General features: G+C 40.9%; 4 protein-coding genes across 4 annotated transcripts; 3 read left to right on the forward strand and 1 right to left on the reverse strand.

Annotated features, from left to right (window-relative positions):
• Positions 1-143: 143 nt before the first annotated feature.
• pdcd7 (programmed cell death 7) lies at positions 144-4,646 on the forward strand. Its single transcript, XM_032560234.1, has 5 exons — positions 144-1,598; positions 1,664-1,802; positions 2,917-3,147; positions 3,245-3,332; positions 3,796-4,646. Exons 1-5 carry the CDS (start codon positions 654-656, stop codon positions 3,932-3,934), a joined length of 1,542 nt encoding a protein of 513 aa, XP_032416125.1. The 5' UTR covers positions 144-653; the 3' UTR covers positions 3,935-4,646.
• A 3,766-nt stretch (positions 4,647-8,412) lies between these two features.
• ubap1lb (ubiquitin associated protein 1-like b) lies at positions 8,413-14,384 on the forward strand. Its single transcript, XM_032559763.1, has 5 exons — positions 8,413-8,555; positions 8,888-9,481; positions 11,524-11,730; positions 12,667-12,768; positions 12,844-14,384. Exons 1-5 carry the CDS (start codon positions 8,448-8,450, stop codon positions 12,976-12,978), a joined length of 1,146 nt encoding a protein of 381 aa, XP_032415654.1. The 5' UTR covers positions 8,413-8,447; the 3' UTR covers positions 12,979-14,384.
• A 120-nt stretch (positions 14,385-14,504) lies between these two features.
• On the reverse strand, positions 14,505-16,811 carry kbtbd13a (kelch repeat and BTB domain containing 13a). The gene has a single exon (XM_032559762.1). It carries the CDS (start codon positions 16,464-16,466, stop codon positions 14,994-14,996), a length of 1,473 nt encoding a protein of 490 aa, XP_032415653.1. The 5' UTR covers positions 16,467-16,811; the 3' UTR covers positions 14,505-14,993.
• Positions 16,812-18,075: 1,264 nt separating this feature from the next.
• rasl12 (RAS-like, family 12) lies at positions 18,076-23,112 on the forward strand. The gene is made up of 5 exons (XM_032561565.1): positions 18,076-18,285; positions 18,617-18,673; positions 19,328-19,401; positions 20,190-20,380; positions 21,595-23,112. The coding sequence occupies exons 1-5, from the start codon at positions 18,204-18,206 to the stop codon at positions 21,926-21,928; spliced, it is 738 nt and encodes a 245-aa protein (XP_032417456.1). The 5' UTR covers positions 18,076-18,203; the 3' UTR covers positions 21,929-23,112.
• The last annotated feature ends 2,206 nt before the right edge of the window (positions 23,113-25,318 follow it).

Genomic DNA, 25,318 nt, shown 5'->3' on the forward strand with positions numbered 1-25,318 from the left:
CACAAGTATTAATAATATTTTAGTATTGCAATATTTTAGAACTAAAAGAACCATTGCATTTACATTTACATTTTTATTTCGTCTCTAACTTCTTCTTTTTTCTTTTTTTTTTACATAAAATGTCCAAACCAGGAGCAATCGGTTATGTTTGAAATTCACTTCAAGTATATATCATTAATTCATAGCTGGTGCTACCTGAAGAAACTGGAAGACACATAAGTCCACATATTTAGACGAAAAACACTTTTCACATTTTAATTTTAAACGCTCAGATATTCTGATGTTACTGAACGCAACAAACTTTTCTAGTATTTGTATGTGGCCATCTTTGAAAGCCAAGAAATCTGACTACGTCTGTTAAACAAAAATGAACAGTACTTCATTTTTAGACACAATAAAAGTTATTATGACTGTGCTTCAAATTTCATTTTGCCTTTTTTGTGTTGGTTTGACAGGGCTAATCTTATACCGCCCTCTATTGCCCTAGAGCACTTCACTGTCTGACCAACAAAATAGGATTTTGGAAAATGTTCTGCTACACTCCAGTCCAGATGGTGGCAGTAAATGCACCAAAAGCTGGTTTGTCTGCCGCCAATCAACAACAGAAGAAGCGGATAATCATGACTGTATGAAGGTAGTAACGGGCAGGCAGCATGGACGGTTCATATCAGCACGGACAGGCAGATGCTCCCCAGCATCATGTCTTCGGGGGAGGGATACAACAGCCCGCCTCAGAGCTGCCGAACCACACCGCTCCACCATGGATTCCTCCTACGGCTAACTTCCCCGCACCTCCTCCTGGGGGAGCAGGTTTCGGTACATCTCGGTTTCCCCTTCCTTATGGATACGACCCGTATGTCCCCCCGCCTAATTTTGTCTGTCCTCCACCGGGACACTTCCCGGGAATGGCGCCTCCCGCCCCTGGAAACACGCTCCGTAGCCCTGGAGTCCCTACGTTTCAGGCTGCGTCCCAGCAGCTCGGCGCCGCTCCTTTCCGGATAGACTGCGGACTCAGGCAGCGGGAGGACTACCGCGATGGAGGCCTCCCCTACCGGGGCTCATCGGGGCCCACCCAGCCTCATCCTCTGCAACGGGACAGCAGCTGGGAAACTGCAGCACACCCAGAGGATGAGGAGGAGCTGCAGAGGAGGCAGGACCGGCAGTGGTTAACCCGGTTCCTCCAGAGCCGAGGTGGACCTCCCGACACCCCGCAGGAGCAGCGGTCAGACCTCGGCTCTGTCCCCGTCATCAAAGAGGCTCTGTACGGCACAGCTCGGCTGCTCTCCCGGCTGAAGGAGCTCTGTCTCTCTCTCCAGCACAATCTGCACTCAGACAGCGGCTGGTCTGAGTCCTATCAGATGGCTTTGCACGTAAAGAGAGAAGTTCAGGCCAAAGTTCAGAAACTCACTGACTCCCAGAGTTTAGATCTACTTAAAATTAAAGTGGCTCGCATAGAGAAGAGGAGGGCCCGGCGCCTGAGGGCCAAGAAGGACCGGCAGGTGGAGCAGTTGCTGGCAGAAGAACTCAGTACTGAGAAAGAGGCCTCCATAGACAAATGGAGGATGAGACAGATACAAAAAGTAGAAGAAAAGAAGAAGGTAATATTGTGTTTATGTAGAGAAGGATGAAGATGAGGGTTTTGCTGAATGCCTTTGGTCCTCAGGAGCAGGAGCTGAAGCTGTCTGCAGACGCCGTCCTGTGTGAGGTGAGGAGGAAGCAGGCCGATGTGAAGAGGATGCAGGACATAATGAGATCTCTGGAGAAGCTGCGCCGGCTCAGGAAGGAGGCGGCGTCCAGGAAAGGTCGGGTTAAAGCTTTTCTGCTGTTTATTATTGGCACAGAAGTTTAAGCCATTTTCCTCAGACATAATTCAGCTGTTGAACTGTTAAAATGTGATGGAAACTCACTGGTATTAGGTCAACTAGCAGATGATAGAGTCAGTTTTTAAGAGTCGGCACAAATCTGAGGTCTTCAGAGGGACCAGCGTTCACCATCATTCCCCCAGTTTCTCTCTTCATCTCCCAGTTAGAAAAGAAGTGAAGTATCCAGGAATTGGTCATATAAAAGACAAGAGAAACATCCAAAATAGAAAAAAAATCTATATTTATGGTTGTAAAGATAGAATCATAAATAACATTTAGACAGTTTATCAGCAAAACAAAAGTTGATTTGAGGGTTACCATAGTTACTCTCCTGCAAAAAGATCTCCATTTCAGATTCATCCATAAACTTTAACATAATATCACTTCCTGCTATAAAATGTTTTTTGGAAACATTTTCAAAGCTGGATCTTAAATAAGAATCTTTACTTCTTCCACTTTAAACTTTTGATCTGGTAGAAGTTGGTTTTCTAGCAGGGACCAAGAATCAAACTGCAATAATAACAATTTAATATTCAGACTACATTTTTATGTTGTTTTATAATGCATCCCCAGTTCCAACAGTTTTTTTTTCAAGGGATATTATTTTATTTAAGGACGCACTAAATTGTTGCAACAACACAAAATGTCTGTCATTAATATCATATACCAATAATTCACTTTGACAACTGAAAGTTCTTGTGATGATTTCTACTTTTCATACCAAGTTGCTTGTTTTGTATTTGAATTGTCCTTTATTTACTTTTCTGTTCAGTTATTTTAAATTTCTCTTTTATGTTATGAAGTATGCAATATTATGTTGTTCAGAATTTTAACAAAGTAAAAAAAATTAAGCAGAGATGATTTGTTCCTCCAGATCAGCAGACTCTTTTTGGCTCTGAAGCAAAAAATAAAAAAAATTCCAAAAATCTTCTTTGATGATGACATTCTGGATCAAGTGGCTTAAAGGCTAACTCAGCATAACTGCTGCTGTTCTAATGAGTTGACTACAGAGCCGTAAGCACAGTCATAACTCTGTAAGCCGTATTGTTTAAAGGGATCGGCACGGAGCTGCAGTGTGACGAGGCGTTCAGCGGTCAGCTGGAGCAGCTGAGGGACGTGATGAAGAGGAGGACGGAGCTGTACTCTGCCGAGGAGAAGGCTCTGATGGTGATGCTGGAAGGAGAGCAGCAGGAGGAGCGGAGGAGGGAGCAGGAGAGGCGATTCAGGAAGGAGAGGGAGCGGCAGCTGGAGAGGAAGCGTAGGGTGGACTCCATGTTGTTTGGAGGTAGCAGCTTTTCCAGCCTGGCTGTCAGATTCCTCCAGGTCGGCTCTGGATCTTCATCCTCCTCCTCCTCCTCCTCATGACTGTGTTTGTCTTGCAGATGAGCCTCCAGCTGACAGCGTCCTGCAGCCCTTCACCGACTACTATAGCCAGGCAGAGCACTCCCTGCAGGCGCTCAGACACATCAGGTTGGGCTGCACCAGGGCTGGACAAAGCCTTTTTAGGGCCCTAGGAAGATTTTCATCTGGGGCCCCCCACATTTGGTGTCAACACCACATTGATGCTTTATCAATGTGGTGTTGACCAGATGATAAAGCATCTGATCAACACCAGATGCTTTATCATTCCTACGCCACTCTGTATGTCCAGTGTTATTATGGCTATTGATTTTAACTTTACAAGAGTAGCAAACTGAAAAAAAAAGGTGTGGGCCCTAAGCAGACTCTTCAGGAGCCTTGCCTTGGACCTGCTCTGGTCTTTAGCCTCTAACTTTCGATGTAGAATGAATTAACTGGTTGGTTTGACTTTTTTGCTACCAAGATGACTGAACACCATCCAGTCATAGTGACACTGTTTTTTTAGTTCTCCATCAGCAGAAGTTGTGAGCTCTGTGTTGAGAGAAGGTCCTGATAAGGTGTGTTGATGTTTCAGGAGGGACTGGGACGTGTTCCTGGTGGCAGCAGATCATCCTGATGGATCCGGGGTTCCTCAGGGCTGGGTCCTGCCTGACTCCCCATCTGACCAGAACTGGGCCTCGGCCCTGCAGGCTGCTGATGCTGACGGCCTCTGACTCGCATCCAATCAGCTGGATCAGACAATTAACTCGCTTTTTAGTGAACACGTCTTCTTTAAAGATGGTATTTTCATTATGTGGATCCTAATTTAATGTTGCAGTCATCCTTGAAATGAGTTTGGTTTTTTTTATACACCAAAATGTATATTTTGGACATGTAGTTTGATATTTTTGTGGAGGGGGAACATCCGGCGTAAAATGTCTGCCAATTCCATGTTCACTCAGCTGTGCATTGGGACACGCTGGTGACTTTGAGGCGATGTTTCAAAACAACAATGTTCATTTTCCTTTTTGCCAGTCTATGCATTTGAAAATAAAGCTAAATGAAAACAATGTATTTACCAGTTTGAGTCATGCCTAAGTGGAAGTAAACTCTAAATTTTAAAGTTTTTGCAAATTAAAAATAAAAAAATTGAACCCTGGTGCTCAAAGTGGCTGGATTAGAAAGAGAGTTTTTGCTGGTTTTGAAACTGGCCTGCAGACCTGACTGGGAACAAGCCATTCTCCTCCTGTTGTATACATTTAACTAGGTTTCAGAAATTAATGTCTTTTTCTGGTAGAGGTAACATTTAATTATGTAAAAGTTTTAGTTTTTAGTAATTAATTTCAGAATTATGGCTGAAATCTTTTAATATGGTTCTACAGATTGTAGGATCCCATTGATGGCAGTTATTATTGAGTGTAGCTAGAAGTTTGTCACTACCCAAAACTTCCTCAACTTGGTTTCACGGCCACTAAAGATCAAAGGGGAAGTGGTGGAGGAGGTGGAGGATTACAAATACCTGGGAGTTGTAATCGGCAACAGACTGGACTGGTCATCTAACACTGATGCTGTGTGCAGGAAGGGGTTGAGCAGACTCTATTTTTTAAGGAAGCTGAGATCCTTCAAAGTGTGCAGCAAGATGTTGGAGAAATTTTATCACAGTGTTGTTGCCGGTGCCATCTTCTTTGCTGCTGTGTGTTGAGGAAGCAGCATCAGAGCCAGCGACTCTAATAGACTGGACAAAATCATCAGGAAAGCTGGCTCTGTACTGGGACTAAGGCTGGAGTCCCTGGAAACTGTGGTGGAGAGGAGGACACTGAAGAAGGTTCTGTCTATTATGGACAATAAACAGCACCCTCTCCACCACATAGTGGACAGACAGCGGAGCACCTTCTCACATAGACTGCTCCAGCTCCGCTGTCGTAGGGACAGATACAGGAAATCCTTCCTGCCACATGCCATCTCACTGTACAATAAAAGCTAAATCATTGTTCTGCACTAATCAGTCCGATTTTGCACAACTGCACTGTGGCACACTGGCTGTACATATATTTACATATACATACTGTATCTGCATTTTTGAATCTTTGCAAGGACTGCTCTAAGCTGCTTTTTATATTGACAGCATGTTATATTTTATTTTTATTTTTATTCTGTCTACAATTGCTACTCAGTGGTGGTTGTTGTGTGTCTTGTCTCTATGCTGTAACTGCGAATAATTTCCCTGCTGGGATGAATAAAGTAATTCTATTCTATTCTATTTATATTTGGACACTGTTGGGTGTTTCAATAGGATAATTACCTCAAACACACATCCACACAGGTTTTGGATGGATGGATTAAACTGCCTGATATCAGGTGAATGAAAGGGCCAAGATCTCAACCTTTGTTAAAATTCGTGACTTAATAGATTCATCAGTGCCAAGAAACCTACAAACCCACCAATTCAGTAATTCACATAAGACAGAAATCTGTAGAGAAAACAGAACAGCAAAACATAACATTACCATGAAGACCGACATCCTCGTCTGTGCACGTTGTTGGACTAAAGCAGGTACCACTTTCTGCCAGAAGGGGGCATTCTGTTATAAGTGTATTGGAACCCAGGCAGTGATACATTGCCTGGTACATTTCTGCCAGGCAGATGAGTTTCATCTATTTGAAGTGACTTTGTTAACAAAAATGTAAACTTGTATGGAAATAAATGTGGTGCTCTAAGCTCGATGTGTTTTCAAATCTTTTAAAGAAGGTTTTATAGAGTTTACCATGTAATGTAATTTACCATGTAATTCTAATTAATAAAATGAACTAAGCCTTATAGTGCGAGCTCTGAGAGTGCCACAACGTTAGCAGTGCGGCAGAATGTTAGCAGACATGTTATGCTGTCTGATACTCGCTCTGTGCCAACTAATGGGGTTAACTGAGGTTAATGGATTAGAGGTTCAGCTGCTTCTGACAGAACCTGCAGACGGAGGCTTCACTCCAGCTTCACACAGCGTTTCACTGAGGCACAGATAACACAGGTAGGTTCCCTCTTCATGCTGGTTTTGGATCATGCGTTACTGATTATTTTCAAGGATTATTGTTACTATGAAATTTCTGTGTATAATCATCTTTTACGTCTATTTACTTTGCTTGCTTCAGAATAAAAGCTCACAGGAACAAGATTTTAGAAAGTAATGTTACAAAACTTCTGAGTCTCAAAGTCTTGGAATACTTTAGCTGACTCTGTGTGCTATTGGTTGACAGAGGTAGAGAAATAAGTTCTTCCATCATATGACTGCTGAATCTGGAAAATATTTTTATTTTAAGTTAAACGCTGAGGCGAAGTGAAATGTTCCTTCATCAAAACCTGATGTTTCCTGGAAGTTTCCAAGAACCCTCAGTAGAATTACTGTAGAAAAGTACAGAAGTGTATCACTGCCAGTCAGACACTTTAGGATGACAGTTATATTTTTATAATGACATATGAAAATATATCCCTCTAAAAGATTACTACTTCTTAAAAAGGCAGAGATCTAAGTCTCATTCAAACAAGAACGTTTCTTGTTATAACGCAGTGGTTCCCAAAGTGTGGAAGCGGTATGGATGAATGAAAAGAAAACAAACAAAAAAACAGTTACACAAAAGTGTTTCACTGTAAAGGTGGTTTGTAGTGTGTTTTGTTGCAACCTGAAGTGTGAAATAAACTTCAGAGGAGTTTGAAAACAAAATATGTGTATAGGTTTATCTCTGGTTGAACGATGTGTGTGCCCAGTTGATTTTTTTTCTTTTTAGGGGGGGATTTCATAGAGGGACCCAGAAAATCTTTGGGAACCACTGGGGGGATAAAGGGCAGAAGAAAAACTTTGGGAATCACTGTTATAACTAGATGCTGCTCCTGATAGTTAAAAGATTCCATAGTAAAGCACTTTGTTGTGAAAAATAGTGGTGAGTATTTATCACGCCTTGCATAATGCTTGCTGGAAGAACAAAAATTTCATTAAAACCTATTTGAAAAAAAATCATCAAGACGATAACACTATGTCTGGTGTTACAGTGTAGTGCTGTGTAAACGTGGTTAGTATCATGTAATGTTTTGTACAGACCTTTAAAGAAAATCTTGTTCTGGTTTAGCTTTAAATAAGCTTCTTTATTAGCACCAGGATTTGCATGTCAAAGACAACACAATAAGCTCAAGAAACATGTTTCCTCTGCTGCTGGAAGTCCTGCACCATCTGCTCTGGGTCTTATTCTCACTACAGCACATGTCTGATTAACGTTCAGTGGACAGAAGGAGCAGAAGCTGAGCATCTGCTCTGACGTCACTGCACATAAATACTTACGTGCAAAATGTTTATGTGGTTTACTCTCTAGTCACTGATACAATGCCGCAAACTTGCATAGTATCTAATAGGAGAGCACATGGCTTTTATTCTTCACCAAACCAATAAAGTATGAGTCAGTCAGGGTTCCTGGGAAAGAAAACTGATTTAGACCTCAGCTTTCCTCCATACTCTGGCATCTAGTAAACAACTACACTTTTTTTTTTCCATCTGTTAACCTGAACATCTCTGCTGAACTGAAAAATAACTTCTAAACACCTCTTTTAGGGACTTTAATATTTGCTCAAGCTGTAAACATCTATTTCCTTGGTAGAGTGAGGTTAGAGAGGTCATGTTTGCTTGGTCAGGAACAGATTGAACTCATCAGAATCCTCCCGGCTTTAAGGTTCACAACACAAGCAGAGCACAAGCTGCCTGTTTACAAAATATCTGCATATGGCCAAGCAAATCCCACACCCATCCTATAACACACACACACACACACACACACACACACACACACACCCAAACACACCCGCACACATGCACACACGCCCACACACGCACACACATATGTTTGTTTCTCTATCTTTGCAGAAATTTTCCATTGACTTCCATTCATTTCTACAGCATAATCCTGATCCTGACACTGATCATTACCAGTACATGCTTAACCCTAAGCCTAACCAAATATCATTTCACACTTTAGTCCTAACCCTAACCCAAAAAACAGAATTTCCCCTCAATGTAATATGTGTTAGGAAAATAGTCCCTGCAATGTATTAAATAAATAATACACACACAAACAAACTGTTGAAATGGTGACAAGTGTTTTGGAGATATAGATTTAAAACAATGCCAGTTAACTGTGTTTACAAGATGGATGTACTTTTTACATATCCTGTGTGTGTGTGTGTGTGTGTGTCTCAGTGAACTGAGTAGGATGGAAGGTCTTCCACTGAAGATGCCCCAGGCCATCGTCTTACAAGAAGTCAAAGATAATGTCAAAGTGACAATGCCTGATTACCTCAGCATATTACGGGAAACAGTGGTACGGATGCTTTCTTTACTCTGTCTTTATGTGTTTCATATGTTTCTTTGTTCAGTGTTTCATGCAGCTCTGGGCATGCTAGAGAACAGAATTTTATCTAGCCTCTGAGGTAAATTTAGCTTACATGACATGGCCCATGTCATCAGAATGTGAACCAAATGTCAGTACATTTTACACTAAGAATGGATACAATTTTGCTGAACAATGAAAATATAGACAGAAGCCACATGATTTCCCTTAATGGGGTTAACAAAAAGTAAGTCAATTTTAAAAGTTTTTAGCTCCAGTAAAGCAGGTAGTAAAAGGTTGCATATTGTTTCCTGATATTACAGTACGAGTTCAGCTTGGAGAACTGGGTGTTAACTGGCTTACAGAACGGCCCCACCCACCATCAGCGGCCTCAGCCATTCACCTCTGCATCCGAACTTTTACCATCTTGTCCTCCGTACTGGATGATGTTCAGCAGCCCACAGCAGAGTCGTCTGGCCAGCCGCCACAGTTCTGACTTTTGGGAACCAAACCCTCGACAACGCTCCTATAGCCTCAACCCTGCTGTACTTCGCACCACCTTCACCATCTCAGACTCGGAGGATGAAGGAGGAAATACTGTGCAGGAAGCCAAGGAAAACCTGACAGCTAAAGCTTGTTTGAAGGAAGAGCACCCAGCTGCTTCATGTCAGAACGGTCAAAAAAAAGCACAGAGAGCCTTCATCCCAGACCTGCTGAATCCTCCGTCCTGCCTGAGCAGCCTCCCCCACAAGCGCAGGAAGAACCTTCGGCAGTGTTCTGTCTCTGGGACAGACATGTCCAAAAAACAAGAGTCCAACACGGACAGTCAGCCTTTGAGCTCATTCTCATGCAAAGCTCCCAACACCAGGACCTATACCACCGACAAATCCACTGACAACCATAAAACAGCAGATATGGTAAGACATGCTCTTCATATTACATCTTAACAACTTGATCATTTGTGGGAAAAAGTACTTCTCTCCATCTTTTTCTTTCAGCTGAGACAATCGTTATTATGTATGTGAATTAGGACATAAACGTACATGCACTGAGTTGCATTCTTTACAGTATAATTTGCTATGCCCTCAAACATTGTCCATCATTACCACTAATTCAGCTGAAAGTCAGTCTCAGAGCTCATTACCACTCTCATCCAAATGAGCATTTTTATTGCTTTTTTTGCACAATATGAGAACATAAACCTACTATAAAGCACTCCACACCAAGTCAATCCAGAACTGGTTGATGATGACATATTATTTTTCAATAATATTCAGTAACAGTAGAGAGATTAATGGATATAGGGAAAGCTAAAAGTCTCACAATATGCTTTGCAAAGACTCCAATTAAACTTAAAACCAGACACTGCACCACTAGATACTAGACACTTAGATATTTACCATGTGCTGAACTCTGTTCTGTTCATATGTCCTGTCTTCATACAGCTTCTCTCTGCTTTGTGTTAAATTATGTCCAGGAGTTTTTGATAATTGTTTAATCTACATAGAACAAAATATGCACTGGTCAACAATCATGGATTCACTGCAGTGGGTACAGCATCTTATGAACAACAGCTCTTTACCTTAGCATCATACCAGTGGATATTTTTAAAGTCTGTATTAATCCATTGCACTGTTACTAAATCCACAAATTTACAACATGCAATTCATTAGGATCCTGACTGACATCAGTACATATAATAGTGACCCAATGACCAAATTTACCAGGTAGGCCAGGGTAGGAGGGCCAGTGCTTTTTCATAAGAGCACAGAACAAAATAATAAAACAAAAAAAAAAATAAAGAACAGGCAATATTTCATAGTTTAATATATCAAGTGAGCCACTTACATGTCTACAGCTACAGGTTTAGATCCCTGGAACATCACATGAAAACTGTGATCCTGTCTCAATACGGCTGAGGTTAAAAGTGCAATTCATCATTAAAGTAAAGCTATGACAGTAAAAATTGTCCACTCCTTTCAGTACAGGACCAGTCCTACAGGGACGCTGGCCCTTGTGGCCCCTGTGTAGAACCGCCCATGCCAGGAATAATAAAAGAATAATAAAAGAGGAAGGACAGTTACGATGCTTTACCATCATGATAATATCAGTGAAAACTTTTTGCCTGTCTCTCTCAGAATGGCAACATGACCCCTGTGCCATCTGCCCTTGTCACAGCTAACTACCAAATACAGAAACCCAAATGAAAAGTACTGACAGGTGAAGTCATGACTTTAAACTCTGTTTTATTTACTACGGTAAACGTAAATCAGCTCATGATTCTACAGTCTGTTGTATGAACACAACTAAACTAGCTTCTGCTCTCTGAGAGCTAACATCAACAAAGTCATTCGGCTTCTGTTTTAAATACATATTCAGTTCTTTGAGAACAAATCAGAACAGTTCAACATGGAGAAAATCTCTGTCAGCGAGGTTTTTCTCCTCTACACAACAGATTTGCAAAATGATAACTGTTTCACTTGTTTCTGTCAAATGAGCAGCTGAGACTCATCGTAACAGGTCCGTGGGCCTTTACAGATTAGCATAAATCTGCTCCATTAACAAAGGGACTCTGAATATCTTCATCAGATGACCGTTTGAATTATTTTAGAGCTGCAATTTAAATCCAATTCCAAAGAATTCTGTTTTCTTCACAGCTTCAAATGCTGGAAAAAGTTCTGCTTGGATGTCATCACTTAATATTTAGTCATTTAAAGATTAAATTAGTTCTCAGCATCTATTTTTATTTTTCTTAGCAACTTTAAAATGCTTCCATGGTGTATAAATAGACTTGGCAAAGCCTGGGAGCAGACATGTTAGCACCTTGATCAGGATTACAGCGTGTGACTTGTCTCCTTCCACTGCTGCGTGAAACTCTGGCCTGCAGTCAGCGTTCTGGAAAATCTGAGCTGTCAAAGCCATGTTTTAATAACTGACTGCTGTCTGCTGTGTCTTCCAGATGTGTCTCAGACCAAACTGCTGCAGAGCTCACCACAGAGCCTCGCCATGCGGGAGCCTGAGCTCTGCTCCGGACTCGTCTGTGGAGCTTCTGTCAGCTCTGAGCCCAGAGGAGAGAGAGCTGCTCAGGGTCATCACTGGCCGGGGATACCCCCTCCGCACTGCCATCATTGCCCTGCAGAGGGCAGGACAACAGACCCCAGATCAGGTTAGTGTTGAAATGATGTTACCAGGTAAGGAATCAACCACTAAGGCTGAAACAGGAGATGCTATCATCCTGTATCGGACACATTACCAACTCATGATGTCTGTTCATACAGAACCTTTTAAAAGTCCTGACTATATATTTAGAACCAAATCAGCCAGACATCTGGTAATCTTTAAAGTGGTCTTGATCAGTAAGTGTCCAGGATTCCTGTAAGTCCTTTCAAATCTGGAAATAGAAAACAGAAGAGCACAAAGCAGTAGTGGATGTGGGTTGTGGGAGGTGAAACAGAAATACTTTATACTAAGCCACTTTAAGCCAGTTTAAAAATAGAGTCAAGACTTCCACAGCTTGTGGTGCATTGTGTGTTTTCCCATGACATGAAAAGCCCTTTGCTTTGAGAGGAGAGACAGTCAAACTGCAGGACATACTGGGACATACTGGGACAACAGGACAGGAACTTATGGGAGACATGGAAACTTATACCATAAAACGGTTTCATGAATAAAGTTTAATTGAAACATGTTTATTATTTCCTTTACATTTCTTCACATCTCATCTGTAACTCATTTTTTCTCCATGAGAAACAAAACTAAAACTATTCATTTAACTTTTTCTGGTGGAGTTTCACCAACATGGAGCTCAGAAAGTCAGCAGGCAGCCTGAAACAGGCAGGCAGTGGTCAGACTGATCCGCCTCATCTCAGACTAAAATATCCATGATATTGATACCAAGTCAATTACTGTGCTACGAACGATACTTTAGTTTCATATCTCTTCTTAAAATTAAATTGTATTTTTGTATTGCAATTCCTCAACTCAACCTCAAAGCAATTTTTATTTAGGATTTACTTTCAAATGGCAATTATTTCACAATTTTTGTAAGAAAAAAAAAGCACACCAATCATGTTAATATGTTTGAGTGTGTTTCTGTCTGCAGATCCTGAGTTACCTGGTTGCGTGTGAGCACCTGTGTCAGCTGGGCTATGACATGGCTCAGGTGGAAGAAGCCCTGGAGATGTTTCAGAACTGTGAAACAAAGGTAAGCAGCAGCGTATGAATCCTGGAGACTTGACTCATTTCAACACTCGACTCATTTCAACTTCTTCCTGTTTAGGCAGAGGAGTTCCTCCTCCTCCTGACTCAGTTCAATGAGATGGGCTTCCAGCCACACACCGTCAAAGAAGTGCTGCTTGTCCATGAGAATCACAGAGAGCGGGCGCTTGAGGAGCTGATGATGCGTGTGGCGTGACGGCACGGCTACATGCAGCTCGGTTCAAACTGGAGAGTGGGTTTTAGGCAGTGGGTTTTGGTTGTGTTCAGTAATGCTGTATTCATGATTTTCATATTATGTTTTTGTACTAAAGCACTCCAGTTAAACTCTCAGCATATGTCATAGTGAGTTTTAGGACAGTTCTATTTTTGTCGAAGTTATTTCAGGAAGCATAAAAACAAAACCATGAATTATTGCGTTGTATCTAAAAGCAAAGAAGGTTCAGGTGTCAGGTGTTTTTTTATTTAATGAAAGGGTCATTTGCAACATTTCACTTTATATAAAAGTCATAGACTTAAATCATGTGAGTTGTATTATTTTAGGATTTTTAGACTTTAAACAATGACCCAGGAGTTATTGGCTATAGGACATATTTAACTGAGCAAGCATCAGTTCATACCTGCTGATACATATAGGATTATATTATTTACTGTAATTTACATTAGCAAAATATTTCTTAGTTAGCGGATAGGACACCAAAGCTGACTGCACCCCAGGGCCCACACCCTTTTAAATCCAGCCCTGGTCATTAATGACTTTCCACATCTAGAGCCACAGTCAGCAGAAAATACAAACTCCATCAGCTCAAGAGTCAGTACATATGAATGATCTAGTTTATACCAGCCTTTAAAATGATTATTATAGATTAATTATTATCACTACAGCAATGAAGGGGTGCAAAAAGAAAGCTGCTTAAATATTTGTTCAGTATTTTTCTCTTTGGTTTGCTGTGATCAGTTGCTCTCCATGCTGTCTGCAGAATGTAGACCAAGACTGTTTTGTCATTTCTTTGAGCACTGAACCATTGCCACACAGCACCAAGAAAGCACCCAGGGTCAACTTTTCCATTTTTACTTCTTTCTGTAATAAATAACAGTGCAGAACCTGTTCCACATTTAGATCTGAATCATTTTTTAACCTGATAAATACCAGATATCTGTCATACGCTCTGACATGGAAAATCCAAACATTGAAGCAGGGTGTACTTTCTTTTTATCAAGGCTGTCTGTGCTGGATGGTGTGCTCACAGAGTGTAAATTCCCAAATTGCTCTAAATGCTTTCATCTTTACTGTAATTTAGAATCACAACAAAAGCATGTTCCAATATAAAAAATGGCATCTTCTGATTAAATATAATGACTTCTTTATTTTCATGCTTATATAGTAAATCATGTATTTATACAAAATAAATACCTGAAGAAATACAATGTTGTTTATTTTAACAGACAGAAAAGTGAGGGCTTCTCTGGGAGGCTGGCGTTTAGGCATCCCTACTGGTTGCCAGGGGAGATTCAAGGATTTCTCAAGCATGCATAAAGGAATCAAAGCAACACCCCAAGTATGTTTTTGATGAGGGAATAACGTTATAACATGACATAAAACTGAACTCAACACAACACATTTTAAGCTGTGACTGGAGAAAGTACCCAACACACAAAATTCCATGATCATCTACCACATTAGTTCAGACTTTTTCTCATTGTTCAGCTATGAACATTAATATAATTTAATATATTATCTAATACCTGCAGTCTGAAATAGACTTCTTGTTTTTTTTTCTCTTAGTGTTGACTGCTTGTGGAATTTACTGGGATGTCCCCTCCTGTGGAGACTGAAATCTGGGTTGCTTTCCACTCATGAATAACTTTCCTCTCTGTGGAATGATGATCTTTACATAGATCAGAAATGGTTTATCACAAAGCTAAAATGTTCCATGTGAAACATTCTTGTGTTCAGTGTAACTAACAAGACTAATCACCTTATTCAAAAATGTGATGTGAAAACTTAAACTATCAACATGCTTCAGATATTGTTGAACTGTTTTTCCATCAAAAATTTCTTTGACTCCACTTGATGAAAAAATTCCATTTTGCGATCCTTGTTTAACATCATACTACTCTGGAACAATCCTGCTCCAACAAGTTTGTCACTTCTATGGGGAAGATACTGACTTCTTATTAGTGCTCCACAAAAGCCAACTTCAGAATTTCCCTTCAGAAGTTATATGAGCACTGTAAAGGCAGGGTGGGAACAATATGTTTGTCTCTAAAGCTTCCTTCTGAAGTTTGATCCAAACATCTATCCCTGAGAGAGGCGGTGTGCTTAGGAAGCCTCATCTGGAATGTGTAGATGGATCCAACCCGACCGAAACCTTCCATCTCAAGCTTTCGCCTCCACTGGGTCTTCTCCACCGTGTACTCAGTGGTAACATGTCTACTAAGGGTGAACACTGAATCGCCCCTGACCACAGCGGTGAACAGAGAGCCTTTGCTGTTGCCATAGTGACCGGGCATGGCCGTCCACTGACCTGAGGTCAGGTTGTAGCAGTCCATCACGCAAAGCAAGAAGTCCTCACCTGGTCCATTCCTCATCATGTACAGATTATCCCTGTGGCCCACCATGTAAAGTCCATAGCTCTGCTGGCGGATGAGTGTTGTGACCAAAAGCCAGCGGTCGTCCTCCGGGATGTACTCATGGACCTCCGTGGCCCCCTTCCCTCTCCAGAGACAGATGAAGATCCTATTCATGGCTACAGCCGACACCACAGACGCTGCCTGGCAGGGCAGGGCCGAGACGAAGCCCCAGCTCCCCTCAGACGTCCGAAGTCTCTCCACCGATGACAGATCCTTCATGTTGAACTTCCCCCCTAAGGCATAGAGACATCCCTCATGACCAATCAGTGTGAAGCTGTAGCGCAGCTGCTGGGGACCACAGACTGTGGACCAAGTGTCATCTATAGGGTTGTAGCAGAACCCGACCTCCACAACCCTCTTACTGACATCATGCACTCCTCCAATGATGTACAGTTTGTTGTCAAGGACAGCCACCCCTGCCATGGTGGTGCTGGTGCTCAGTGGCAGCTGAGTGAGGGTCCTCCACTTCTTGTGTTCCTCGTCCAGATAGCAAACCGTTCTCTGGACATCATGCAGCAGCTCTGAGGATGGAGAGTGGCTGCACACAGCCATGTAGCTGCTTGGGGAAACAGACTCCACGTACTCCACCATCTGGCTGGGTAAGGCGTTCACATCCTCCTTCAGTTCAGCATACATGTCCCTGATGAATAAGGCCGAGTGGTGGGACAGCTCCCACACCCCGTAGACAGCAGCTGTGTGATACATAAGCAAACAGTTTTCAGAGCTGATGATGTTCATCATGTGTTTGGTGAGAGCTGGTACCTGGAGAAAAGCTGTGCATTCAATAGATTCAACAATCTGGTCACAGTTGAGCATGGGCCGCTCCCCCCGCAGCACCTGCAGCAGCACCAGGAACCCCTGAACGCCAACGCTTCGCAGCTGTACCTCCTCCTGCTGGCATTCTCTCATTCCAGACTGGAACAACGCTCTGAAGTACTCACAGTTGTCTGCCATGATGGTTCTGTCCACGCTGAAAATATTGCCGTTGACGTTGACCCTCAACCTGTCTGCTGCCTCACCATGTCCGGACCCCTGGCAGCTGCTGGCCGCCATTAGTTTCTGCTGCAGCGCCCTAGCAAACACTCATTCATTAAAAGCAGTTCAATCCGTTTTGAAATCCAACCACATGCGCCACTTGTTGAACTACCAAAGACAGTACTCTCCTCTCTGTATCTGTTGAGAGCACACGCTATACATAGCAGCAGCAGATGCAGAGGTGTGACACTGTCCAAGACCAAATGTAACCTGAGCAGAGAGGTGAGCTGGATGATGGAATGGTGGCTGGAAATCAGTAATGATTCCCTCTTTGTTTGTGGAACAGCTGAAGATCTGACCTTGAGCATCAAGCCAAGTCGATGAGACAATGGTTGAGTCATCTGGGGATCATGCCACACATGCCACCACTTCAACACCCAATCTGTTCACAGGACAACTGTGCTGTCAGGTTTATGGCTCATCTTCTACTGAGACACAGAGAGCTGTGGTGGAACATTTTATTAAAAGGTTTTACATTATGACTTTGATCATCTGATCTGCTGGTTATGTTATGTTACTCTGATTATAAACTCTCACCAAATCAACCTGTCTGGGTGATAATTGAAGATGCACCGATACAATAATAATATCTGTGTCAATCCCGATGTTGAAAAAATTTCTAGATCAGGTATAGGTGATAATGTTCCTGATCCATAAGGGCGGATCTATTGAGTCTACTTCTATGCTTTGTTCTCTACTGGCGTCTGGCTTTATTTATTTTTTTGCATTATATTTAGAATTTCTAACTACACTTTTAAAACCATTTCAAGTTTGTCACAGTTTATTTTTTGCCTATTTTAGTTTCTTAATTATTTATTTTACATTGACTGTTATGCTCCTCATAGCACTTATAGACTTTACAAAGGAAAGTTGTGTTGTTTTAATATGTTTGATCAAGCTTGTCAAGCTATTGGTGTATTTAAATGTGCTGTAGTGGTGCAGAGTTATTAAATAAACTTGTAATTCAGTACATTTATGTATGTATTTCCTTTTCTTTTAAACAACTATTAAGTGAAATAAGCACTGTTACTCTGTATCAGAGCGGTATTGGCTGATATTAAATCAGCCGATACCGATTAAAAAATAAAAAGTCCAACTTCTGGGTATTGTGAATTTAATTCTGCTGATGTAATTCAGAGAAAACAATTTTCAGCTAATGTACAGTATGTGTTTATGTGTTATCAGAGTGATTTGAATAAACCTGCTTGTTGACATTATTAAGAATTTTTCAGAAGGAATTAAAAGCTGTAAGTCAAACATCACAACTGCTTTGAAGAGGAAAGTTGGAAATGTTCCTGTACAGAACCAAAACAGCTGAAAAAATATGAAAACAAGGATGTCTAACATATCTATTTCTAACATATCTATGTCACATGAATGACGGAATACAAGCACTGAACTGTACGGAAGTATTGAGTCTGACCACGCAGCTTTGACTCAGCCGATGTTTCCATTAAGTTTAGTTTTTATTGTTTTTCTTTGAAGCTTTTCTACCTGACATGGCCAGATGAGTGAATGAGCTGCACATGGCTCTGCTTGCTCTGGACTGTGACCACAGGTCTGAAGCATCATCATCATCATCATCATCATCATCATCATCATCATCATCATCATCATCCCTCCCTCCTCAGTGTCAGCTTGGGGCTTCTGCCCAGAGGAGCGCGCATCTTTTCCTGTCCCTCCTCGTCTATAAGGACATGATCCCCAGCAGAGGGAGGACAGTCAGAATCATCGTGCAGCAGTCTGGACCTGACCATGACCGGGATGTTTGGGAAGGTAAAGCCATGTGCTGAGTGCAACCTGGTTCTGCTCGGAGCAATGGGCTGTGGAAAATCAGGTCTGTGTTGATTTTTAACAACTTGTTAGGAAAACATTGTAAATGGGCCATGTGCATTTCTTGGTTGTAAATCTTCTGATCAGGATTTTAGATTATTTTTTTAGTTCAGAGAGAATCTGGCTGACTTTATGTCAACTATTATTTGCACAGCAAAGAGAATTTGTTTTCACGGTGGTCCATCAGAACAGTTCCACCATTTCTCCTGGTAAATGGGACAGTATATGAAGCTCTGACTTTCCCAGGACTCTGACTGACCCCCAGCTGCCGTGGGTCCCCTGGGAGCCAGATTCACTTACGCAACTTGTTTTATGCTCCTTTTCTCATTGTACAGCTCTCACTGTGAAGTTTCTCACAAAGCGCTTCATCAGTGAATATGATCCTTATCTTGGTGAGTCTTTTCTTCCACACTGATTAAAAAAGATAGTTAATCAGTAGATTTACTGCAGTGATTGCATTACACATGCCAACATGGGACTACAATGTGAAACCAATAAGTGGTGAGGGACCACAAAGAACTTTGAAATACAGTACAAATTTCTATATACAGTTATATTTAGCAATCTAAAATAATATGGTACATTACCAGTAAGTCAATTCATTGAGTGAAACATATACAGTAGATCAATTCCAATCTACAAGCAGATTTTGTGTTTGTCATAAATTGTACATCCCCTGTATATTTTTTTCAATTGATCCCTCTAAAGCTGGTGGGAGAAAAAAAAAATCCTCATCTCAGATACTGGAGCAGAATAATTTGCTGAGATGTGTTTGGCTTGAACATTTGGGTCCAGACTTTTGATCGACACTTTGACAAACATCAGAGGATCTCAAAACAAGAAGTTTCATTTTCTGACTGGAGGAGATTTAATAAATCGTTTCTACAGGAACAGAGTGAGGTTTGGTTTACAACACCATGATGTACACATCACACAAAATCCTGAAATTAAACGGATATTTGACCATTAGGAAATTTAGCTTCATTCAGCTATGAGACAATACATCTGGAAGAATCTCAACTCTTCTGCTGTCTGTGTGTTTTCAGAGGATATCTACTCGTCAGATGAGCTTGTGGACCAGCAGCCTGTTACAGTTCGAGTGATGGACACCAGTGACCAGGTATGATTCTCAGCAACAGGCTCCACATTTACCAGAACAGCATCAGACCTGCAGTGACGTTCTGAGCCATCAGGTGATTCTACTGCAGGCTCTGATAGGATAGCTCTGAAGGTCCATAGAAAAGACATTACAGTCAGGTATGTGGGGAAGGCGCTCCCTCTAGTGGTGAAACACTAGACAGCCAGCTACTGACTCCAGGCCTTCTTGAAACATTGCAGATCAACTGAAAACCACGCAGAAGAGGATTTGTTTTAGGACTAAATGTAACGTTGATATGAAAACAATACTTTCATTTCAATGCCACCAATATGATTGCAGCCAGTTTAATGACATCATGTTTTCCCATTACAATCTATAATGTAGTGAAAATTGCATGTATTAAGTATTTATTAACACTTCAGGAAGTTTTTAATCATACTAAGCTGTTGTGACAGATGATGTTTGTGACCTTGTTAGCACGTTCCTTTAGCGTTTCAACATATTAAATAAAGAGAAATACAATAATATCAGCTTCTTGCCAATAATAACCAAAATTATTAGCAAATCTCACAATTTTCCAGCTTGCAAAACAAATTGTTATGAATAATTTCATGAGTGTTATGCCAGTTCAGCCAAGTTCAAAGAAATTAATTCCTGAACTCATTCTCAGCTGTTTATTTATTCGAGTGGAAAAAACTGTTTTGGCTTAATGGTAAAAAAAAAAAATTGTCATGAATGTGTGTGTGTGTTGGTGTGCGGGGGCGTGCATGCGTGTGTGTGTGTGTGTGTGTGTGTACATGTGTGTGTAGGGGGGTCCAGTGAATTGTGAGCGCTATCTTTCGTGGGCCAATGCCTTCCTGGTGGTCTACAGCATCAACGACATGGAGAGCTTTAAAGGCTGCCAGCTGTACCTGCAGACTCTCTCCATGCATAAGAACACCTTCAGGTCCCAGACTCCCATCATCCTGGTGGGCAACAAGCTGGATATGGACAGATACAGGCATGTAATCTTTCTGTTTGTCTTTTTAGAATTGTATTTGAAATGTAATCAATTACAAATTTATTGATGGAACTTGACTTAATGATTGATTCTGTATTGCATTGTGATTCCGTGTTTGTAATGATGTAAAGCACTTTGAAATGCCTTGCTGCTGAAATGTGCTATACAAATCAAATTTGATTGATTGATTGATTTTTGTACCTGGCGGGTTGCTTGATGTGTGTTATATGGGTCTGCAGGAAGAAAGCTCAGCCTTCAGGCTCCATAGAGCTGAAGTTTGTGGTAGCATTTTACTGTTAGGGTTCTAGGCTGAACACCTTATGTACGAAATATTTCAATAACTGGTGTCAAAGTTATTTATTTGTAGCAGTGGGTACATTAAGATAACAGCTCTTTCGTTACACGGTGGTCCCATCATGTAATGAAAACTAAGGACAGTAAGTAACATGGAAACAACTTTGAACACTGTCTGAGGTGAACCTAAAGGATTTTGGCAACATAACAGTACACTGCAGAGATAAATGTGTTTGACTTCAACTTCAGCAAATAAGCTTTATTTTTCACCAGCTACTGTTCAACAGGAGAGAAAACCTGTGAAGGAAATCAAGGAAGCATAGAAATAGAGCTCAAGAAAACAAAACAAACTTTGTTTTCTTGAGAGTCATTCATTATGTCAAGAAACCCATTGGGGAAAAGTATATGCAGAAAATGTCTGCTCTTGGTTTTCATATGAAATAAACCAAAATATTGATAATTTTTTACTGTGTAATTGTGCAAACAGCACACACAGACGTGTGGCTGAAATGTTCAGAGAAAGATGAGTGTCTCTCAGTCATCAAGCACTGATGACTAACTGTGTCTGGTGGCACAGTTAGATGACCAAAGCTGATTTCTCAAGAAACATCAGGTTAAGGTTAAGGATGCAATGATTCACTTTTTTCACTTCTGGTACCGATACAAACGTCTGAGGTTTAGTAATGGGCAGATATCGATCCGATACAGAAAAACAGCTGAATTGATATTAATAAGGGATTGGTGCATCTCTAGTTGATGTTGTAAAAACAAAGTCTGATCTTCTGTCAGACAATGAAGAATTATAGGTTATGTGTTTTTTTCTAGAGCTGCATGAAGACATCTGAATGATCAGCTTGTTAAAGAAGAAACAAAAAAAATGAATTCAAAACAAGTGTCTAAAAGCTGATTTGTCCTTTCAGGCAGGTGAGTCAGAATGATGGTGAGGCTGTGGCGATTCGCTTCGACTGCTCCTTCTTCGAGGTGTCTGCCTGTTGGGACTTCCTCTCTGTACAGCACATCTTCCATGAGGCAGTCCGGAGGGCCAAGCGAGGTGGCGAGCACAGCAACTTGCTCAGTGCTGCCTATGTCAGCGAGGACAAAGCTCTGCTGGGTGTCCACTCCTTCTCCACTCTATGCTACAAGGAGCTGCCGGCGCCTGCCACCGCCAAGCTGGTCACGGTGAAGACATCCAGAGCCCAGAGCAAACGGAGGGCCGCCACACTCACCCTGCTCAAGGGCTTTAAGATCTTCTGACAAGTCTGCCATCCAACTGTGACTTTAGATGACTTTCAGACTGGCAGCTCGATGCAACACAGCAGAGAACAGAGCAGGAAGAAGAGCTGGTATAATAGGCTAATAGGGTATATTTTTCCTTTGTAAGGAAATCAAAGATTCTGGTTCATAAAAGCCTTATTCCTGGTTTGGATCTGAACTTTGAACAACTTCTGCTGGGTTGTACTTCTCCTAAATGTTCTAGCTGTGTGCTTCAGTTGTTTGTGTCTGATTCTGATTTACCCCGGGCTTTTTGTCTCACCCTTCAATCCCAACAGGTGGCAGACTAGAAATCCCTCAAAGGAATTAGTCATCACATCCTGTAGACGGCTGTGTAAGATGTAAAGTCATCCTCGCTCCTGTCAGACTGCACCATGGCAACTGTAGCTACAATGTAGCTCACCGCCATCAGTGTGTAGATGTGTGTGTGAATGGGTTTATGACTCAATGTAATGTGTAGCGATCTGGGATCTTCTCGACTAGATAAAGCTCTATACAAGTACAGGCCATTTACCATGGTACAAAGGAAACACACCATCCCTTAATGCTAAGGTTTATCACAGCAAAATAAAATGACCTGGTTTTCAGCAGGTTCCAAAATGACTTACATTGTGCAGAAACAAAAATTTTGCACTGTCATCAGTTTGGGAACAAAGATGAAGCTGTTCACTTAAGAACCAAGTGATCAGTTTTAGCTTCTTCTGAGGTTTAAGAAGAAAGCAGCTGACAGATCACATTATTGAACCATAAACAGGTTCAACTACAACTATAACTGCAGGAATTTGGCTGTTTGGAGTTCAGGAACATGCAGGCGTGTGGCAAAGCAGCGCCAAGTGGGAAGGCATCAGTACTGACCTTAGAGGATATTTCTGCTGCCTAAGAACCTCCTGAAATGTGTGACCAGAGCACACAGAAGTGTACTTTTTAGCAATACTTTCACTCATTACATTGTTTCAAAAACCATTTGTTATTAATTGTAATAATACTGTATTATATATTGCAACTACATACTTTCAAGAAAAATGTTTTTTTTTTTCACCATGTGCCATATTTATTTGCTCTCTGTAACACAAATGTTGATTTTTAGACCTCTAGAGTTTTCTCTGGAATGTTACTTTTATTTTGATACCAGAAGTAGTCAAATACACCTTGTAGTTCCTGAGATATATTGAATCATTTTGGGGCTTTCGTTTTTAAGAACTCTCCAAAAAATCTCCAAAAAAGAGGGGTTAGGTACGAGGGGTTAAGGGCTGAAGATGTTTTCCTTGTCATGCCCCCTTTGAAGGGACTAAACAGAGCTGGTGTGAGTGTAGCCATAGTCTTATCAACAATAGAAGAAACAAAAAACTATAACTATCTTTTGTTGCTTACATATGGTTGCTGAGTTTGTTTCTTTTCACTGTCATTATTACAAAGTTCTTCTGCCATAACAAAAAACTACCTGACCAGTGACAGAGGCCCAACCCAGTCTATTACAATCTGTAAGACAGATAACATTTGACAATTTAGATAACTTTAGATAGGCACTTCGGATAGCACGTCAATAAATGGCTATATTCATATTCATATGGACCAGGACCAGGTCTGAATTCAGCTTCTTATCAGTTAGTGGCCTCAGTGCAAAACTAGAGGTTTTATTCTCTGGCAGAGCCAGACTTCGATTTAGGGATTTCTCTCTTGTGCACAGGTTTAGTTTCCAAGAAAAGGATGACAGGTTCAAGCTTCAGATACAATGAAGCAGGTTCAAGCTTCAGATGCCATGTTTCACACAAAATGATGACATGATTAAACCCAATTCTTCTCCCTAGATTAGACTTTGGGCGACTGTGGCTCTGAGGACAGAGTAGTTGTCTTATGATTGGAAGGTTGTAGGTTTGATTTCAGCTTCCTCCTGTCAAATGTCAATGAACCCCTGGGCAAGGCACTTAATTTGCCTACTGATCTGCATTCTGATGTATAAATGTGTGTGTGAATGAGTAAATGTGACTCTAGTGTAAGTCACATTTACTTTAGTGATTAAAATGATTGGAGAATCAGTTCAGTCCAGGTATAACCTTGGTCCATTTTGGAAAATGTTTCAGCAAAACAAGATGGAAAATTGATTTAAGAACACATTACAGCAAAGACAAATACTAAATGGAGACTTTAACCACTTACTGCTAATGTTGCAGTTTTACTGTCAAGTAGATTGTAAATTGATTTTGAATATAGCACATACAAGTTACCATATACAGGATGGAAAGTTGTGAAATTAGACATACTTTAGCTGACTCAGTCCACTACATGGCAGCAAAATGGCATATTTAGTCCTTCTGATCAGCCACAAATGAGCAGTGAAAATGAATAAGATGAGGCAGAAAGTACAATGTCCCACTGACGGTGGTGAGGCGCTGAACCAAATAGACACAAAACAACAAATTAAAAGGACTGAAAACAATAAGAAAAGTACAAGAACACTCAGTGAAAATAGAACTATTCCAGAATGATTCTCATCCATGCTGATCAGCTCCATTAGAGCTGCCAGATTTTTAAAAATGAAGGCAAATGAATAATTTTTGCAAAAGTGACACAAATATTTGTGGGAATGGACTTTATATTAAAACATAGTGAGATCATTTTAAATTTTAGTTTAAAAGGAATCAACCAAAAAAAAATCTAATTTCAGTTTATATAAAATAGTATTCTGTTGTTCTTGCTATAGTGTTGTTATCATGTATAGAATTGATTAAAGCACAACTGAAAGCTTTTAATACAACTAAATGTTTAAGTTAAGGCCAAAATATGAGCTAAATTTAAATCTCAGCTTCTATTTTGGGTTTTAAATATTTGTACACCTGACTCCAGAGGAGTCATGAATCTCACCGGATGACACTGATTCATTCACCACCTTGGCTGCATTAAGACCTGCAGTGGTTTCAGATGAGCTTGTGGCAGCAGTCATCATTGGGTCAAGATTACACAAGACAGAAACAGAAGAGGCCGAAGGGATTTAAAGATCTGTGAACAGTTTACATCAAAGAGTACTGAGCATGTAGTCAGTTACCTGGTTGTTGAAAAAACATCTTTAGAGCGTTGTAGTTTCTTAAATCTAAATGAAAGGAAATGTTAAAGTGATCCACAGTTAGTTGAACGTGTCCTAAATTTGTTGCATTTTTCCTATTAACTCAAAAATTGCAGTTTGTGATATGTAAAAAGTCATAATTACTTCAAAAATTTTTAGATCTATCATTATACTTTTCCCCATGGAGGTCGCCATTTTTCACCTTGCTGGTTTGATGATGCGGTTGGTCCATTTTGTACTGGAATCTGAGAGTAAACACAGGAAGGCTAACTTAACCCAAGTTGTTATTTATCATATTGCGTTTGGTGTAA

This window comes from Xiphophorus hellerii, chromosome 4, assembly GCF_003331165.1.
Source record: "Xiphophorus hellerii strain 12219 chromosome 4, Xiphophorus_hellerii-4.1, whole genome shotgun sequence".
Classification (NCBI taxonomy): domain Eukaryota; kingdom Metazoa; phylum Chordata; class Actinopteri; order Cyprinodontiformes; family Poeciliidae; genus Xiphophorus; species Xiphophorus hellerii.

Excerpts from the sequence above, each read along its gene's own strand:
- rasl12 (XM_032561565.1), top strand. The coding sequence starts at position 18,204 with ATGACCGGGATGTTTGGGAAGGTAAAGCCATGTGCTGAGTGCAACCTG. Across the intron at positions 19,402-20,189 it reads TGATGGACACCAGTGACCAG|GGGGGTCCAGTGAATTGTGA; the intron begins GTATGATTCTCA and ends ATGTGTGTGTAG. Across the intron at positions 20,381-21,594 it reads CTGGATATGGACAGATACAG|GCAGGTGAGTCAGAATGATG; the intron begins GCATGTAATCTT and ends TTGTCCTTTCAG.
- kbtbd13a (XM_032559762.1), bottom strand. The coding sequence starts at position 16,466 with ATGGCGGCCAGCAGCTGCCAGGGGTCCGGACATGGTGAGGCAGCAGAC.
- pdcd7 (XM_032560234.1), top strand. The coding sequence starts at position 654 with ATGGACGGTTCATATCAGCACGGACAGGCAGATGCTCCCCAGCATCAT. Across the intron at positions 1,803-2,916 it reads GGAGGCGGCGTCCAGGAAAG|GGATCGGCACGGAGCTGCAG; the intron begins GTCGGGTTAAAG and ends TATTGTTTAAAG. Across the intron at positions 3,148-3,244 it reads GGACTCCATGTTGTTTGGAG|ATGAGCCTCCAGCTGACAGC; the intron begins GTAGCAGCTTTT and ends TTTGTCTTGCAG.
- ubap1lb (XM_032559763.1), top strand. The coding sequence starts at position 8,448 with ATGGAAGGTCTTCCACTGAAGATGCCCCAGGCCATCGTCTTACAAGAA. Across the intron at positions 8,556-8,887 it reads GCATATTACGGGAAACAGTG|TACGAGTTCAGCTTGGAGAA; the intron begins GTACGGATGCTT and ends CTGATATTACAG. Across the intron at positions 11,731-12,666 it reads GACAACAGACCCCAGATCAG|ATCCTGAGTTACCTGGTTGC; the intron begins GTTAGTGTTGAA and ends TTCTGTCTGCAG.